General features: G+C 37.3%; 1 protein-coding gene across 1 annotated transcript in view; it reads left to right on the plus strand.

The window, feature by feature from the left end:
- Positions 1–14,397, plus strand: part of LOC121387235 (titin-like) — a 481,073-nt gene that overhangs the window by 94,559 nt on the left and 372,117 nt on the right. Inside the window, exons 20-28 of the mRNA XM_041518261.1 lie at positions 289–533; positions 1,300–1,419; positions 1,876–2,067; positions 2,804–3,001; positions 3,857–3,970; positions 5,590–5,712; positions 7,390–7,581; positions 8,047–8,217; positions 9,527–9,706. Coding sequence (XP_041374195.1) covers positions 289–533; positions 1,300–1,419; positions 1,876–2,067; positions 2,804–3,001; positions 3,857–3,970; positions 5,590–5,712; positions 7,390–7,581; positions 8,047–8,217; positions 9,527–9,706 — 1,535 coding nt within the window. The remainder of the gene's footprint in view (positions 1–288; positions 534–1,299; positions 1,420–1,875; positions 2,068–2,803; positions 3,002–3,856; positions 3,971–5,589; positions 5,713–7,389; positions 7,582–8,046; positions 8,218–9,526; positions 9,707–14,397) is intronic.

Raw genomic sequence — 14,397 nt, forward strand, 5'->3', positions numbered from 1 at the left:
CCTATAGATGTTTTATTATACACTGGACAAGGGTCATATCTGCTAGACATAGCCATGATATACTTGTATCATTGTGAGCTAAAGTATATAAACACCTCACCTATGCCTCATTTAAATATTAATCACATGACTAATTAATAATTACAGACATTCTTGAAATGTTCAAGTATGCACTGGACATGGGTTAGAGTCTTTTGGAGACTTGATGGTCATGAGGTATATACATGTATATGCACCTCAACACCATCTCATTTTAATATTAATTACATGACCGTGTGTTCATTACAGACATCCTTGAAACATCCAAGTATACACTGGACATGGGTCAGAATCTGCTTGATCGCATCCGAGAGATGGGTATGCATGCAGATCTACAGAACAAGCATGCGACCACAGCAGCCTGTTACGGGATAGAACACCTATTGGAAAAACTACACGATCGCAGACGGCACCTGGAAGACCTCATGTCACAACGAAAACAAAGACTCGAACAATGCTTGCAGTTGTGCCAGCTTGACCAAGAAGTCAATAAGGTGAGAGAGAGTCGTCTCCCTTGAATATCAGTTTTATATAACAATATAGCACTGAGTGATATTTTTAGATATATGTCTTAATCAGAAAATCGGTGAAGTAAGAAAGAGTTGTATTCCTTGGATATCACTATAACAGTATGTATGTATCTGTTTATTGCACTGAGTCATTTTTGTGAATTTAGTACATCACTGAATCGTATAGCTTGATTCGTTAAGTCAGTAAAACTAGAGAGTTTTCTCCCTTGGGTATCTATGCACTGAGTTATTTTTGGGTGAATACCTACCAAACATTACGGGTGAATTTAGTTGACTGTTACTGGTATAGATTAATCAGAAAACCAGTATTGTTAGAGAGTTGTCTCCCTAGGATAACACTTTCACTCAAATTGTTTTAAAGTTACCAAAAAACATTTTTACATTTTTACCTTCCTACTTGTAACATATTATGATCAAATAATATTAACTAAATTGTCCAGGTTTATGTACCAGAAATTGTGAAGGGGGTGGGGGTTAGACTGTGGTGAGCTATGTTTTTAAGAGGGGTTAGGTCATGGATCCCCAGAAGATACATTGATAAAATGAAAATTTGTTTGGAGCAGGGGGTTGTCTTCATTAACTGTTTTGTTTATTATTATTATAAACTTACTTAATAATTAACATGGTGTGGGGTTTAGGTTTATTTTTAGTTTTTTTTGTAGAGGCTTAATTTGCACCTAAATATGCTTTGCTTTGTTTGCTGTGTCTAACCCCACATGTCACGTTTTAGATTTTGGAATGGTTCCACACCGTGGGCAGCACATACCTTCAGAAAACAGATCTTGGCTACTCATACCAATCTGCCAAGAATATTCAAGACGCACATTGCAACTTTGAACAACAAGCTGCCGTAAGTTGGTAATGATTTTACAAAGATAGAAAGAAAGGTTTTATTCAACGATGCCCTCAACACATTTTAGAACGGTTTTATTCAACAATGCCCTTAAACATATATTAGAATGGTTTTATTCAATGATGCCCTCAACACATTTAGAAAGGTTTTATTCAACAATGTCCTCAATACATTTTAAAAAGCTTTTATTCAATGATGCCCTCAACTTTTTTTTAATAAGGTTTTATTCAACAATGCCCTCAACACATTTAGAAAGGTTTTATTCAACAATGCCCTAAACACATTTTAGAAAGGTTTTATTCAACAACGCCCTCAATATATTTTAGAAAGGTTTTATTCAACGATGCCCTCTACTTTTTTAAAATAAGGATTTATTCAACAATGCCCTCAACACAATTTAGAAAGGTTTTATTTAATGATATACACTAAGCATTATTATCTAACATTCTACAGGAAATGCAGTCGACAATGATGCAGCTGATCCGAACCGTTGACCAGCTATTGCGTCGGGCGAACCTCGACGCAGAGAGCGTGCGTCAGCGGTTGCAGCACGTCGACGAAGAGTGTGAGAACTTCATGGTCAGCATGGACAACAGGAGAAAGAACGTTTCCAGCGCCGTATCTTTCTTCAGTCAAGCAGAAACGGTAAATCTTTTATCTTAAACCTTTTATCTCGGCCATCGTTACTCAGATTTATTTCACTCAGCTACTAAACTACATTGCAGGGACCTATTTTGCTAAACATCGTAAGTTTACGTCTGCTACTAGCAGTTATACCGGTCGTGCGTTTACACGTGTTTGGCATTTATTTCATGCAGAAAATTGCACCATTACAGACGATGGAACATTTTAAAGACTAAAGAAAAGAAAATATGTGTTCTTCTAACTATATTTGTTGTACTATAATAGTAATAAGAATCGTGGTTTAGTCGTAGATTTAGATTTATGTACAAAACTAGGCTTACGATGTTTTGTAATATTGAGCCCAGAGCTATATATATCTATATTCTTGTACAAATCACGTCTCCAGCACCGTGTCTTTTTTCAGTCGAGCATAAACGATAAATCTTTTATCTTAAATCTTGTATCTCGGCCATCAGTACTCTGATTTATTTCACTCAGCTACTAAACTATATTACAGAGCTATATATAACTATATTCTTGTACAAATCACATCTCCAGTGCCATGTCTTTCTTCAGTCAAGCAGAAACGGTAAATCTTTTATTTCAGCCGTTGTTACTCAGATTTATAATAACGAAATTATGCCACTTTGTATTAAAGAGATAATTCCATGAATATTTTGCCTATGCGTTTCTTTTTTGACAGAGTATATGTAATAGGATATTTTAGTGTGTATGTATATGTCTGTTCTCGCTACAGGCTCTAACACAACTGGATCAGATAGAAGTCCAACTGAACACCACGGACTTGCCGCGTAACAGCGCAGAGCTTGCCGAGCGTCATGCACAGCTGTCTAACGCCATCGTGGAGGTGTCCACATCGGCGCTCCTTGAGGGTCGAGTTCTACTAGAGAGGGTCAGTAGGCTCGACACCGGAGCCGATGGTGTCAGGCAAAAGGTAGGAATGATTTTTTTTTTAACAATCTATTCTGGTTTTTAAATTCCATTGGTTGATAACATTACGAAAAAGATAAAAATAAGTTTTACAATTGATTCTGGTTTTTAAATACCGTTTGTTGGTGGCACGGAGGGTGGGGAGACATCACCCATTGGTAAAGGACTCACCTGATGCGCGATTGGTCTAGAATCCCTGTGGGAAGGACTATAATTTTTAAATATCATTGGTTGGTGGCACGGAGGGTGGGGAGACATAGCCCAGTGGTAAAGGGCTTTTTTTTACAATTTATTCTAGTTTTTCAATAGTCTAGAATCCCTGTGGGAAGGACTATAGTTTTTAAATATCATTGTTGGTGGCACGGAGGGTGGGGAGACATCACCCATTGGTAAAGGACTCACCTGATGCGCAATCGGTCTAGAATCCCTGTGGGAAGGACTATAGTTTTTAAATATCATTGGTTGGTGGCACGGAGGGTGGGGAGACATCACCCAGTGGTAAAGGACTCACCTGATGCGCGATTGGTCTAGAATCCCTGTGGGAAGGACTATAGTTTTTAAATATCATTGGTTGGTTGATGGCATTACTAAAAAAGGCATAGGTCAGTGAAACTTGGTTTATAGTTGTACCTATGGATGTTCACCTGAGTGTGCCAAAAGATTTCATGGTAGGTAAACCATTTAATTCCGTCGAGCAAAAGCCTCCCTCCAAAATAATTGTTTTAATGCGGGTTTTTTGATAGACTGTTTTTATTGCCTTTTTCTAATAATATTGATTTCTTTATTCAAATTTGAAAATGTTTTCAGTTGAAATGTCGGTAGACTGATACCCTTGTAATGTTTGACTGGTTTCCTTCAGATGGATGAGCTGGAAGCTCGCTGCGCCCAACTTGAACAGCTGTGTAAGGCCCGACGGGCTGAAGCTTGGGAGCGCAGCCAGACCTACCTCATCTTCCAGGAGAAATTCAACAGTGTAAGTCTTCACTCTGTCTTGTAAAGTGATCTGGTTTTAGTTTGTAGAGCAGGCAGACCTAGCTCATCTTACAGGAGAAATTCAACAGTGTAAGTCTTCACTCTGTCTTGTAAAGTGATATGGTTTTAGTTTGTAGAGCAGGCAGACCTAGCTCATCTTACAGGAGAAATTCAACAGTGTAAGTCTTCACTCTGTCTTGTAAAGTGATATGGTTTTAGTTTGTAGAGCAGGCAGACCTAGCTCATCTTACAGGAGAAATTCAACAGTGTAAGTCTTCACTCTGTCTTGTAAAGTGATATGGTTTTAGTTTGTAGAGCAGGCAGACCTAGCTCATCTTACAGGAGAAATTCAACAGTGTAAGTCTTCACTCTGTCTTGTAAAGTGATATGGTTTTTAGTTTGTAGAGCAGGCAGACATAGCTCATCTTACAGGAGAAATTCAACAGTGTAAGTCTTCACTCTGTCTTGTAAAGTGATATGGTTTTAGTTTGTAGAGCAGGCAGACATAGCTCATCTTACAGGAGAAATTCAACAGTGTAAGTCTTCACTCTGTCTTGTACAGTGATATGGTTTTAGTTTGTAGAGCAGGCAGACCTAGCTCATCTTACAGGAGAAATTCAACAGTGTAAGTCTTCACTCTGTCTTGTAAAGTGATATGGTTTTAGTTTGTAGAGCAGGCAGACCTAGCTCATCTTACAGGAGAAATTCAACAGTGTAAGTCTTCACTCTGTCTTGTACAGTGATATGGTTTTATTCATACCTGCCTGATCAGCCTGGAGTACAAGTATACATTTTGTTGGTATAATGATGTGGTTTCTCTGTAAAGTACATACCTCATCTTACAGGAGAAATTCAACAGTGTAAGTCTTCACTCTGTCTTGTAAAGTGATATGGTTTTAGTTTGTAGAGCAGGCAGACATAGCTCATCTTACAGGAGAAATTCAACAGTGTAAGTCTTCACTCTGTCTTGTAAAGTGATATGGTTTTAGTTTGTAGAGCAGGCAGACCTAGCTCATCTTACAGGAGAAATTCAACAGTGTAAGTCTTCACTCTGTCTTGTACAGTGATATGGTTTTATTCATACCTGCCTGATCAGCCTGGAGTACAAGTATACATTTTGTTGATATAATGATGTGGTTTCTCTGTAAAGTACATACCTCATCTTCCAGGAGAAATTCAACATTGTAAGTCTTCACTCTGTTTTGTACAGTGATATGATTTTAGTTTGTAGAGCAGTCAGACCTATCTCATCTTCCAGGAGAAATTCAGTAGTGTAAGTCTTCACTCTGTGTTGTACAGTAATATGGTTTTAGCTCATACCTGCCTATTTATCCTAGAGTGTACGTTTGCACTTTGTTGGTATAGTGGTTTGGTTTTTCTTTAAACTACCTCATCTTCCAGGAGAAATTCAACAGTATAAGTCTTCACTGTCTTGTACAGTGATGTGGTTTTAGTTTAGAACTTGCACATCTCTCTTTGTTACCCTGTTCCTCCTTTCCCTGTGAAATTTTTAATTTTCAAATGGAGTCTTATAAGTTGTGACACTTTAAAAAATATACACATTGTTTACTTGCCCAATTTATTCCATTGTTTGTATTTTTCTGTGTTATCTGTTTACAGTTGTTTACCTGGATGACCCAGATAGGTCAGGCCACGCTTAGTCGCCATGGAAACATCGGGACAAGCCTTACCAGCGCCAAAGATTTTCTAGAAATACATGAGCAGTTGGATGAAGACATAAGAGTATGTTTCTCATGCTTAAACATAATCTGTATTTTTATAAATATTTCTCAGAATTTAAATATCTACAAATATGTAAATATGCATCATTGACTTTTTTTTAAATCTGCTAGAATTAAAATATCTTGATACCTAAATCTCAGTCGGTCAACTTAAATATTTATAAAAATATTTATCAGATATAAAATATCTTTATAAATAAATCTCAGAATTAATACACTTTTATAAATATCTGACAGCATTAAAATACCTTTAGCAATATTTATTAAATGTCAAAAACTTAAATATTAAACAAAAATAAAAATAGTTCAATAAATACCTTTATAAAATTAATATCATTAACATATTTTAACCTTTTCATGTCTCACAAGAAAAGATGTCATAGATATGATATTAAAGTAATAACAGTGCTCTTTGTGCCATCATAGATATGATATTAAAGTAATAACAGTGCTCTTTGTGCCGTCATAGATATGATATTAAAGTAGTAACAGTGCTCTTTGTGCTGTCACACTATGAAAGGGTTAACAAATATTTGTCAGAATTAAAACTTCTTCCTATAGTCCATCCCATTATTCTGTAAAAAAAAAATCAGAAAATAATTTCAGTTTGGTTTGACATAAGAACAAAAGTAAATGTGTTTTGGAAATAACAAAACATTACTATTTTTGTGTGAAATTTACAAATCAATCAGCTCAGAAATAAATAACTTGTAGTACATTCTGTAGTATGAAAAAAGGGAGTTGCCTGTGGGATGGACTATAACTATCAATCAGTTTTAAGATACAGTAAAGTAAACTTATAACGAACATGCTTAGAATGAACAACTGCATAAAATGAACTGATCGTAAAGTCCTGTTTTATCTCCCTATACATTAATTAATAATCAACTTATGCTATCGTGTACAACGAACTACTGCGATAACAAACTAATTATCATGGTCCCTTCCGATTCGTTATAAGAGTTCTTTACTGTATATACAGAGCTTCTAGAATTTTTTTTAAAATCCAGTAGCTATGGGATCAGTAATTTAAAAAATTTACTAATCATGATTAAAAATTCACTAGCCCCACTTTACTTTAAGTTAATACAGTTTTACTAAATAATAGTAATAATCAGATATGTCACCTAAAGAGGGAGACAGAGCTTAGAAACACTAACATTAGGGGTTGGATGTGGGTCAGTATATTCGTATTTATAAAACAGACTTAACTGCAACATTTGACTCTTTTTTTTTTCACTAGCCGTCAGGCATAGCAACTGTAGTTATTTACTAGCCCAACATTAAATATCACTAGCCACGGGAGTAGGGCTACCATAATCTAGAAGCCCTGATATAGAAATCACTGCATATGGGTATGTGTATGTTGCCATATAATGTGCCTGTATGTGTGTTCTTTTCTACTGGCCTCGGTGGCGCAGTGGTTAAGCCATCGGACTACAGACTGGTAGGTACAGGGTTTGCAGCCCAGAGCGAGTTCTTAAGGACCCAATGGGTAGGTGTAAGGCCACTACACCCTCTTCTCTCTCACTAACCAGCTTACAACTAACCCACTGTCCTGGACAGACATCCCAGACAGCTGAGGTGTGTACCCAGGACAGTGTGCTTGAACCTTTATTGGATATAAGCACGAAAATAAGTTGAAATGAAAATGAATGTTCTTTTCTTTCTTCTTCAGGACAAAAATGCGGAGATTAATTCCTTATCTGACGCAGTGGTCAACCTGGTCAAGTCAGGGGATCAGGAGGCCTCATCTGCAGCGGAGAAGGTCGAATCAATGCGCGCACAGCTACTCCGGCTACACAACATCACGGAGAACCGCATCCACCTAGCACTGCTCTATGTCTCATTCCTCAGGCTCTCACAGCAGGTAACTCGTCTTTGACTTCGTTAGAGTTGTCTCCACTTGGTTTTCTAACACCAGGTAACTCTTCTTTAAATTCTTGATTAGAGTCGTCTCCACCTGGCATTGGTGCTCTTTGTTTTAAGTTTGTTGCTTATAATTCATTTCAAATTTATTTAACTGTATAGCAGAATTACCAAATTAATATTTGACATCTACATGAAATAGCCAGTAGTGGTGTCAGTAATGGTGCCAGTAGTAGTACTGATTTTTAATTTTATTTAAAAAATAGTAATTCTTATAAATTGGAGAGGCAAGGACTGGGATGTGAAGGTGGGCAACGAAAGAAGTTGAAAGATAGGAGAAGTTGCCAGATCGGGAAGAAATGAGATGGAATTCAAAGGAGAGAAAGGAAATGGGGCAGTGGTATAAAAAGAAACAAAAAAACAACAACAAAAACAAAACAAACAAATTGTGTTGTTGTTTTTTCAGCTGGCCAGTCACATGGATGGCCTAGAACACATTGTGCGCTCTGAAACGGAAGATCTGCAAGAGTTAACCGACGCCGCAGTTCTTCATACGCAGGATATGTACAACAAGGCGCACCAAACATTTTCGGAATTCGATGAGAAGGGCAACACATTTTTGCTTAACTCAGCAACGGTATGGTATACAATCGGTTTAGAGCTCTGTTTGTGTAGAGAATAACTACAACATAACTCGGCAACGGTATGGTATACAGTCGGTTTAGAGCTCTGCTGGTGTAGAGAATAACTACAACATAACTCGGCAACGGTATGGTATACAGTCGGTTTAGAGCTCTGCTGGTGTAGAGAATAACTACAACATAACTCGGCAACGGTATGGTATACAGTCGGTTTAGAGCTCTGCTGGTGTAGAGAATAACTACAACATAACTCGGCAACGGTATGGTATACAGTCGGTTTAGAGTTCTGCTGGTGTAGAGAATAACTACAACATAACTCGGCAACGGTATGGTATACAGTCGGTTTAGAGCTCTGCTGGTGTAGAGAATAACTACAACATAACTCGGCAACGGTATGGTATACAGTCGGTTTAGAGCTCTGCTGGTGTAGAGAATAACTATAACATAACTCGGCAACGGTATGGTATACAGTCGGTTTAGAGCTCTGCTGGTGTAGAGAATAACTATAACATAACTCGGCAACGGTATGGTATACAGTCGGTTTAGAGCTCTGCTGGTGTAGAGAATAACTACAACATAACTCGGCAACGGTATGGTATACAGTCGGTTTAGAGCTCTGCTGGTGTAGAGAATAATTACAACATAACTCAGCAACGGTATGGTATACAGTCGGTTTAGAGCTCTGCTGGTGTAGAGAATAATTACAACATAACTCAGCAACGGTATGGTATACAGTTGGTTTAGAGCTCTGCTGGTGTAGAGAATAACTATAACATAACTCAGCAACGGTATGGTATACAGTCGGTTTAGAGCTCTGCTGGTGTAGAGAATAATTATAACATAACTCAGCAACGGTATGGTATACAGTCGGTTTAGAGCTCTGCTTGTGTAGAGAATAATTATAACTAAAATCAAGACTTCAGAATTTTTTTTAAATTGATTGGTATGATCTTGATGATTTAAAGCATTTTTGAAAAACTAAACAGAGTATCTTTGTTTAATTATAAACATTTGGCTACTTAATAGTAGTAATAAATATAACTAAAAGAAGTTAAGCAGGTGTGGGAATTCTCCTCAGATCCGCGGTTTTCCTCTCAAGGAACATTGCGTTTCCTCGTATTTTAATCGTCCTTTCCTCCAAAATGTGTCAGATGGCACAGATTTTAACCTAGGATTTCAAGAATTTCCGGGACCCCTCTATATTTCCTCTTTTTTACAATTCACCAATTCCCATCCCTGGTTAAGAAAAATAAAAATAGATTACTATTAAACATATGTATATTCTTTTCCTTTATTTTATTGCAGGTCTCCGATGACTCTACGTTGGAGATCCGGAACTCTATCATGACAGTGGAGCGATCACTGATGGAGTCGCGAGAACGGATGTCGCTACTCACAGAACAGTGGGAGGCATGGCAGCTCCGAGTTTCATCCAGCAAACAGTTCAAATCACAGTGGCACCAGTTCATCCAGGATGCCAGGAAGGTATGTGGTGGCCATCTTGCTTTTGGTGTCAGTAGTTCAGTGTAGTTGATTTGTTTTTAAAAAGGCATTAAATCATTTAAAATAAATTGTAAATAAAAAATCAGAATTGTAAGTGGTAGCCCCATCTTGTTTTTGATTTAATATAACATATATAGTCATTTGAAGTAAATTGTAAGTAGTCGCAAGAATACAAGTCGTAACCATCTTGCTTTTGATGTCTTAAAGCAACCACTGAGAAGATTTGCCAAAGATTTTTTTTTTAAACTGGATCAGGCAGATACCCCTTTAGGTAATGGCCATCATGATTTTGTAAATTTGAAATTTAAAATTCTAAGTTACCAGAAATGTAATATCAATAACTCAATATATGGTTGTTTGAAGGAGGAGATAAATGAAGTTCTGATATTCTCACCACAAAATGATATGGGTTTTCTTTTTAAAGTGTTTGTCCCTTTAAACGTTTGATGTCAGTTAAGTTTCCAAAATGTTGAGTGGAGGCCATTTTGTTTTTGTGATTATTGTATATACTCTTGAGATACATGTAGAGCACGAAAGCTGAGTTATTTTTTGTACAAAGACATCAGCTTACATAAATGTCAAATAAATGCCAAGTAAATTTACTAAAGAGAAATTGCTTTCTTTTTATATTTAATAACTCGTTAGAAATGTATATTGAAAAACAACTAAATGTATATTTACTATTTTGATAACAAATATTAAAGAACTTGCGTTTCGGTTTCAGTGCCATCTGACTATAAAATGTATATTTGGTGTATTATAATACTTTTGTGTGTTGGGGTGAAATTAATCAAACATATTAGTGTAGAAAAGTATTTTTCGTTTGGAATAACAGAGTGAACTATATATTGATAAATAACAGAATTATATGATTTGTTTAACTTTCTAGTGTGTGCACTGTAAATACTTGTGGTGTGTTTTATATGTCTCAAATATATACATACATGCACAGTGTTTTCTCAGTTTTCTAACCTAGTATAAAGCTTTAAATTCAGCTTTATGGCAGTAGCTATTTTACTAAATATTTTAAGAAATGATTAAACTTTTTTTTTACTTTTAAACATGGGGGGAAAATATCTCGATTGAACATATCTAAATTTTTATTGCAATTGCTTTTGAATGTTCTAATTGAAGTTAACTCTTGCAATATAGTAATTTTGTGACTAACTTGAATTGAAAAACAAAATATATATATTGTGGTTTGCAGAAGTTAATTTACATGTACATGTAGTAGGCAAAACTAATATTTTCACATAATCCGTCAATATGCTTTTCTGTGGGTGTGGCTTTTAATGTTGTATTATTGTGGTGGTGATGGTGGTGATGGTAATTAGTTAACTAAAATTAATACTGATTCGACCATTACAGGTGTGATAAGCTGTGAAATTTTGCAACTTAAAAAAGTTTCATTTTATATTTTTGTCAGTCACATAAGATCTACTCCATAAAAGTGACTTGATCAAAATTTCTAAATTATCCAATAAGTAAGTAAGTTTTCAGGATGGGTGTGTTCGAAACCCAAGTGGTATATGAGTACTTTAAACTAGTTACCTACCTATCTATAAAAGTAATTTGTAAGGTGTCTTCAAAATGTGCAATATGTCATTGCTTTAATTGCCTACGGTCCTACCCCAATAGGTCCACTGAAGGAGATTGACCCCCATCTACATGTATTTCACCTACAGTCCTACCCCAATAGGTCCACTGAAGGAGATTGACCCCCATCTACATGTATTTCACCTACAGTCCTACCCCAATAGGTCCACTGAAGAAGATTGACCCCATCTACATGTATTTCACCTACAGTCCTACCCCAATAGGTCCACTGAAGGAGATTGACCCCATCTACATGTATTTCACCTACGGTCCCACCCCAATAGGTCCACTGGAGGCGATTGACCCCATCTACATGTATTTCACCTACAGTCCTACCCCAATAGGTCCACTGAAGGAGATTGACCCCATCTTCATGTATTGCACCTACGGTCCTACCCCAATAGGTCCACTGAAGGAGATTGACCCCATCTAAATGTATTGCACCTACGGTCCTACCCCAATAGGTCCACTGAAGGAGATTGACCCCATCTACATGTATTGCACCTACGGTCCTACCCCAATAGGTCCACTGAAGAAGATTGACCCCATCTACATGTATTGCACCTACGGTCCTACCCCAATAGGTCCACTGAAGAAGATTGACCCCATCTACATGTATTGCACCTACGGTCCTACCCCAATAGGTCCACTGAAGAAGATTGACCCCATCTACATGTATTGCACCTACGGTCCTACCCCAATAGGTCCACTGAAGAAGATTGACCCCATCTACATGTATTGCACCTACGGTCCTACCCCAATAGGTCCACTGAAGGAGATTGACCCCATCTACATGTATTTCACCTACGGTCCTACCCCAATAGGTCCACTGGAGGCGATTGACCCCATCTACATGTATTTCACCTACAGTCCCACCCCAATAGGTCCACTGAAGGAGATTGACCCCATCTACATGTATTGCACCTACGGTCCCACCCCAATAGGTCCACTGAAGGAGATTGACCCCATCTACATGTATTGCACCTACGGTCCCACCCCAATAGGTCCACTGAAGAAGATTGACCCCATCTACATGTATTGCACCTACGGTCCTACCCCAATAGGTCCACTGAAGAAGATTGACCCCATCTACATGTATTGCACCTACGGTCCTACCCCAATAGGTCCACTGAAGAAGATTGACCCCATCTACATGTATTGCACCTACGGTCCTACCCCAATAGGTGCACTGGAGGAGATTGACCCCATCTACATGTATTGCACCTACGGTCCTACCCCAATAGGTCCACTGAAGAAGATTGACCCCATCTACATGTATTGCACCTATGGTCCTACCCCAATAGGTCCACTGGAGGCGATTGACCCCATCTACATGTATTGCACCTACGGTCCTACACCAATAGGTACACTGAAGGTGATTGACCCCATCTAAATGTATTGCACCTACGGTCCTACACCAATAGGAGATTGACCCCATCTACATGTATTGCACCTATGGTCCTACCCCAATAGGTGCACTGAAGGAGATTGACCCCATCTACATGTATTGCACCTACGGTCCTACCCCAATAGGTGCACTGAAGCAGATTGACCCCATCTAGATGTATTGCACCTACGGTCCTACCCCAATAGGTGCACTGGAGGCAATTGACCCCATCTACATGCATTGCACCTATGGTCCTACCCCAATAGGTGCACTTAAGGAGATTGACCCCATCTACATGTATTGCACCTACGGTCCCACCCCAATAGGTCCACTGGAGGCGATTGACCCCATCTACATGTATTGCACCTACGGTCCTACACCAATAGGTACACTGAAGGCAATTGACCCCCATCTACATGTATTGCTACATGTATTGCCCCTACGGTCCTATCCCAGTAGGTCAATGTGTTGTATCTCCCTCTCTCTCCCCCCTTACATTCCCCACCCCTGTGAGCAGACAGTCAAATTAAGCATTTCTGAGAATTAACTGGAAAACCAGAATCACCTTTGTAAACACATTTGTTCTGAGTTAAATGTTTTTTTAGTGAAATATTTATACAGCTTGTCACACCTTTAACAAAATTTAAAATATAGAAAAAGAAATCTCCTCAATTTTCAATGACAGTTAAAAAAACAAAAACACCTTCAATTTTGAACCACACCATGATTAAGTCAAAACAAAGGCCAGGTTTTACTATTGCTGGAAGTTTTTCTGTTTTGCAGCACTTTGTAAATTAAACAAGTTTCCTAAATTACAGTTTGAAGTCATTTGGAACATAATAAATCAACTTTGAAGAAATACACAGAGTCATGCGAAAAATGATCATATTCGATTTACTAAATTCCTTTTAAACTTGAAAAACCAACGTATAATAATTATTTTTTAATTAATAGATACAAACATTTATTCTTTATACTATAGGTTTATGAAATTTTTTATCAGCCAGCAAGATTATTTTGACCAATAACAAGCGAGTGAACATTTGCAGCATGCCCTAATGTTGTGTTTTCAGACCATTGACTCGGTCATGAAAATTGAGGATGAATTTTTCCCAGTAATCGCAGGTGATCTGGGCTTGTCGTTGGAAGGAATTAACACGTTGCAAGCACAATACGATGACTTTATTCCAACATACAAGGTACAGATTTACTTATTTTCATTCACAAGAAGACATGCACAAGGAATGAGGTCATCTTTGTGATTATTACAAAGAATAAAACATTTATATATACAGAATATTTATGTTTTTCACCCAAAAGGTTGTATTGAGTCAGATACTCAATAAAGTTGAAGAAAACTAAATGAAGAGATTTATTATATTGAAACGAAATGTTTTAGCCAAAATGATGATTCTTAATAAATTTTTAAAATCTGAAAATCAATAAATAGAATACCTATGAAGTTAAAAAATTTTTTACGGAATTTGAGAAAATTATAAAAAGAATGATGGAAATTGATATGGAATTTGTTCTTGGTCTCACATTTGTTCCATGATGGATTTTTGGATATACCATAAATTAATTGAACAACCCAAAAACAAATTCTAGGCTATTGTTGTTTAATTATTATTTGTATTTTGTTCAGACACTTTTGAAAGACTAACTTAGGTAATATTTTTATGCATTTCAG

The sequence above is a fragment of the Gigantopelta aegis genome, chromosome 13, assembly GCF_016097555.1.
Source record: "Gigantopelta aegis isolate Gae_Host chromosome 13, Gae_host_genome, whole genome shotgun sequence".
Lineage (NCBI taxonomy): Eukaryota > Metazoa > Mollusca > Gastropoda > Neomphalida > Peltospiridae > Gigantopelta > Gigantopelta aegis.